This window comes from Propithecus coquereli, unplaced genomic scaffold, assembly GCF_000956105.1.
Source record: "Propithecus coquereli isolate 6110/MARCELLA unplaced genomic scaffold, Pcoq_1.0 Scaffold184, whole genome shotgun sequence".
Classification (NCBI taxonomy): domain Eukaryota; kingdom Metazoa; phylum Chordata; class Mammalia; order Primates; family Indriidae; genus Propithecus; species Propithecus coquereli.
The window spans coordinates 951,788-955,687 of record NW_012143190.1 but is presented as its reverse complement, the minus strand read 5'-3'; the positions used below and the strand labels follow the sequence as shown (position 1 = coordinate 955,687).

The 3,900-nt window shown below is 43.9% G+C and overlaps 1 protein-coding gene across 1 annotated transcript in view; it reads left to right on the top strand.

Moving 5' to 3' along the window:
• The window catches only part of CHSY1 (chondroitin sulfate synthase 1), a 71,264-nt gene extending 68,060 nt beyond the window's left edge, over positions 1-3,204 (top strand). The window contains exon 2 of the mRNA XM_012642721.1: positions 1,479-3,204. Within this exon, the coding sequence (XP_012498175.1) occupies positions 1,479-3,068 (1,590 nt within the window). The 3' untranslated portion in view covers positions 3,069-3,204. The remainder of the gene's footprint in view (positions 1-1,478) is intronic.
• Positions 3,205-3,900: the final 696 nt, after the last annotated feature.

Below are 3,900 nucleotides of genomic sequence, written 5' to 3'. Positions count from 1 at the left end.
TGGGTAATTCCATGTATGTATCTCACATGTGGATCATAAACGTTGTGGGAAGCAACGTCAGAAACAGTAGTGGCACTTTGAGGGCATCGTAATTCCCTTCTAATTCCTGCTCTGAGACCGACTCCACGGGCGTCCAGGAGGGAAGGTCGGCGCTGCTCAGGCCCTGAGTGAGTGGGAAGCGTGTTGGGGCCCGGCCTGGCCGCCGTGGGAGCTCCTTTTTCTCTTTTTTCTTTGCGACATTCTTTGACAGCATTTCACTTCTTTTTACTCTTATTGTTCTTATTTATTGGTAGCTTATAGTATTGTATAGGAAAGGAAAATGGAATATAAATATACCAATCTACGTTTTTCTGTTATTGTGGTAGTTGAAGTGACTCAGGAAAAAAGTGAAAAATATGACTGTCCAAAGGCAAATGAACTATTCAGCCCAAATCCATATTGTCCCTTAATCATATGACCAAAAAACAAAACTGTGAACCTTAAATGAAGGAAACAGAACAGATTTGCCAGATACAAACCCCCAAATGTTGTTTTTATTAAACATCTAAACTTTTTGTGTGTGTGTGTGTGTGTGAAATACTATTCTTCATTCTAGAAGGCTTTGTAAAACCATCATCTCCTTCCCCAAATGTACTGAGCGTTAAGCACATTCCCTCCCGAGGGAACCTGTTTCTGCTGACCCCGTTTTGGCTGGTGGCCCTCAAGCTTACACTCCCCCAGGACCTGTGTCCTAGGACGGAGGGAGAGTTTGTGGGACGATGAGCCCTGTTCATTCCGCGCCCTTCCCCAGGCACGAGCTTCTGCTGGTGCTGGAGACCCGCACGCAGGAGCACGGTCCGTGTCCACAGGGGACAGGCAGGCATGTAGAGGGTTTTCCACTCAGGCTCGCTTCCAGAGACTCTGCAGGACCTCATCTCACCCTGACAGCACACGCCTCCAGAAGCGGGTCTCCTCCTGCCTCTCACCGCCTTGCCTTTAGTTTAGCTCCCGGGAAGCAGTGTTAATCCTGTGCTCGGATTGTGCTCCTGGAGTTCTTCTGGCTCCATCAGGAGGAAGTTTATTCCCATCGACGGGTAGCTGCAGAGTCTGCTATTCTCGTCTTCAGCGAGGGACCCTTGACTATTGGGTCCCTTTTGCAGGCCTGATGGGGACGGGGACGAGGGGTGGCAGTCTCTTTCAGGCATGCTCAGTTGGTGCACTTTGATCTTAATTTTAGGCTTTTTCATTATGGGAAAACCTTCCATAATTCTGTTTGCCTACAAAATTATAGTGGCCAACTCTGATTATTGATGAAGCCTTATTTTTTAAAGCAGTTTATGTCTTCTAATCTCATTAGGCTGCTGTTGATTGGGCTTTATCTAGGGCCTTTTCTGCAGTATGGCCCATTTAGAAAGATTTCTAATATGTGGGGTTTTTTTTTAAGAGTATGCTAGCACTCAGTCATGTTATACTAAATTAATCTTTTTTTTCCTTAACAGATGCAGCAGCTTTTTTATGAGAATTATGAACAGAACAAAAAGGGGTACATTAGAGATCTCCATAACAGTAAAATTCACCGAGCCATCACATTACACCCCAACAAAAACCCACCCTACCAGTACAGACTCCACAGCTACATGCTCAGCCGCAAAATAGCCGAACTTCGTCATCGCACAATACAGCTCCACCGAGAAATCGTCCTGATGAGCAAATACAGCAACACCGAGGTTCATAAAGAAGACCTCCAGCTGGGAATTCCTCCTTCCTTTATGAGGTTTCAGGCCCGCCAACGAGAGGAGATTCTGGAATGGGAGTTTCTGACTGGGAAATACTTGTATTCAGCGGCTGACGGCCAGCCCCCTCGAAGGGGCATGGACTCCGCTCAGAGGGAAGCCTTGGACGACATTGTCATGCAGGTCATGGAGATGATCAACGCCAACGCCAAGACCAGAGGGCGCATCATCGACTTCAAGGAGATCCAGTACGGCTATCGTCGGGTGAACCCCATGTATGGGGCCGAGTACATCCTGGACCTGCTGCTTCTGTACAAAAAGCACAAAGGGAAGAAGATGACGGTTCCTGTGAGGAGGCACGCATATTTACAGCAGACTTTCAGCAAGATCCAGTTTGTGGAGCACGAGGCATTGGACGCAAAGGAATTGGCCAAGAAAATCAATCAAGAGTCTGGATCCTTGTCCTTTCTCTCGAATTCCCTGAAGAAGCTTGTTCCCTTTCAGCTCCCTGGGTCGAAGAATGAGCACAAAGAACCCAAAGATAAAAAGATAAATATACTGATTCCTTTGTCTGGACGTTTTGATATGTTTGTGAGATTTATGGGAAACTTCGAGAAGACGTGTCTTATCCCCAATCAGAACGTCAAGCTCGTTGTTCTGCTCTTCAATTCCGACTCCAACCCCGACAAGGCCAAACAAGTTGAACTGATGAGAGATTACCGCATTAAGTATCCCAAAGCCGACATGCAGATTTTGCCTGTGTCTGGGGAGTTTTCGAGAGCGTTAGCCCTGGAGGTCGGATCCTCCCAGTTTAATAACGAGTCTTTGCTCTTCTTCTGCGATGTCGACCTCGTGTTCACTACAGAATTCCTTCAGCGATGCCGAGCAAATACAGTTCTGGGCCAACAGATATATTTTCCAATCATCTTTAGCCAGTATGACCCAAAGATTGTTTATAGTGGGAAAGTTCCCAGCGACAACCATTTTGCCTTTACTCAAAAAACTGGCTTCTGGAGAAACTATGGGTTTGGCATCACTTGTATTTATAAGGGAGATCTTGTCCGAGTGGGCGGCTTTGATGTTTCCATCCAAGGCTGGGGGCTGGAGGATGTGGACCTTTTCAACAAGGTTGTCCAGGCAGGTTTGAAGACATTTAGGAGCCAAGAGGTAGGAGTAGTCCATGTCCACCATCCTGTCTTCTGTGATCCCAATCTTGATCCCAAACAGTACAAGATGTGCTTGGGGTCCAAAGCATCAACATATGGGTCTACACAGCAGTTGGCTGAAATGTGGCTAGAAAAAAATGATCCAAGTTACAGCAAAAGCAGCAATAATGGCTCAGTGAGGACAGCCTAATGTCCAGCTCTGCTGGAAAAGACGTTTTTAATTATCTAATTTATTTTTCAAAAATTTTTTGTATGATCAGTTTTTGAAGTCCATACAAGGATATATTTTACAAGTGGTTTTATTACATAGGACTCCTTTAAGATTGAGCTTTTCGAACAAGAATGTGATCAATGTTTGCCTTTGAACACATCTTCTTGCTGAACATGATGTAGCAGACCTGCTTAATTTTGACTTGAAATGTACCTGATGAACAAAACTTTTTTTATATATATTTTCCTTTCAGATCCCTGTGCTACATCCTATGACAGAAAACATGAACATTCCTACAAAGTATTATTGTAACAAAACACTGTAACTCTGGTAAATGTTCCGTTGTGACTGTTAACATTCATAGATTCTACCTTTTGTGTTTTTTACAACAACTTTTTTTTTAAAAAGCCATTTCATGTTCCAGTTGTAAGATAAGGAAATGCGATAATAACTGTATCATCATCTTCAGGAGACCTTTCCAAAGCTGATCATTCGCCCCAAGCTATACTCTGCTCATCATGGTCATGTAGGTTATTAAAAGCAAGAGAAGTAAGGAAAGCACAGTAAGATGTGTGGCTGTTCTTGTTGCAACTCATTTGGCCTAAGTGGACCTGGCATTCAATTTCAAGAAGGATGTGATATTTTCTCTCTCTGACCCTTCTCCTTAAAGGGTAAAATATTAATGTTTAGAATGACACAGAAGAATTATTGTAATAAACCTAATGTACGCAAGCTAAAACAAACACCCCCTAATGAAAATATTGGGGGAAAGTGTATTTGGTTTTGTTCATTTCATCCTGTCTGTGTGATT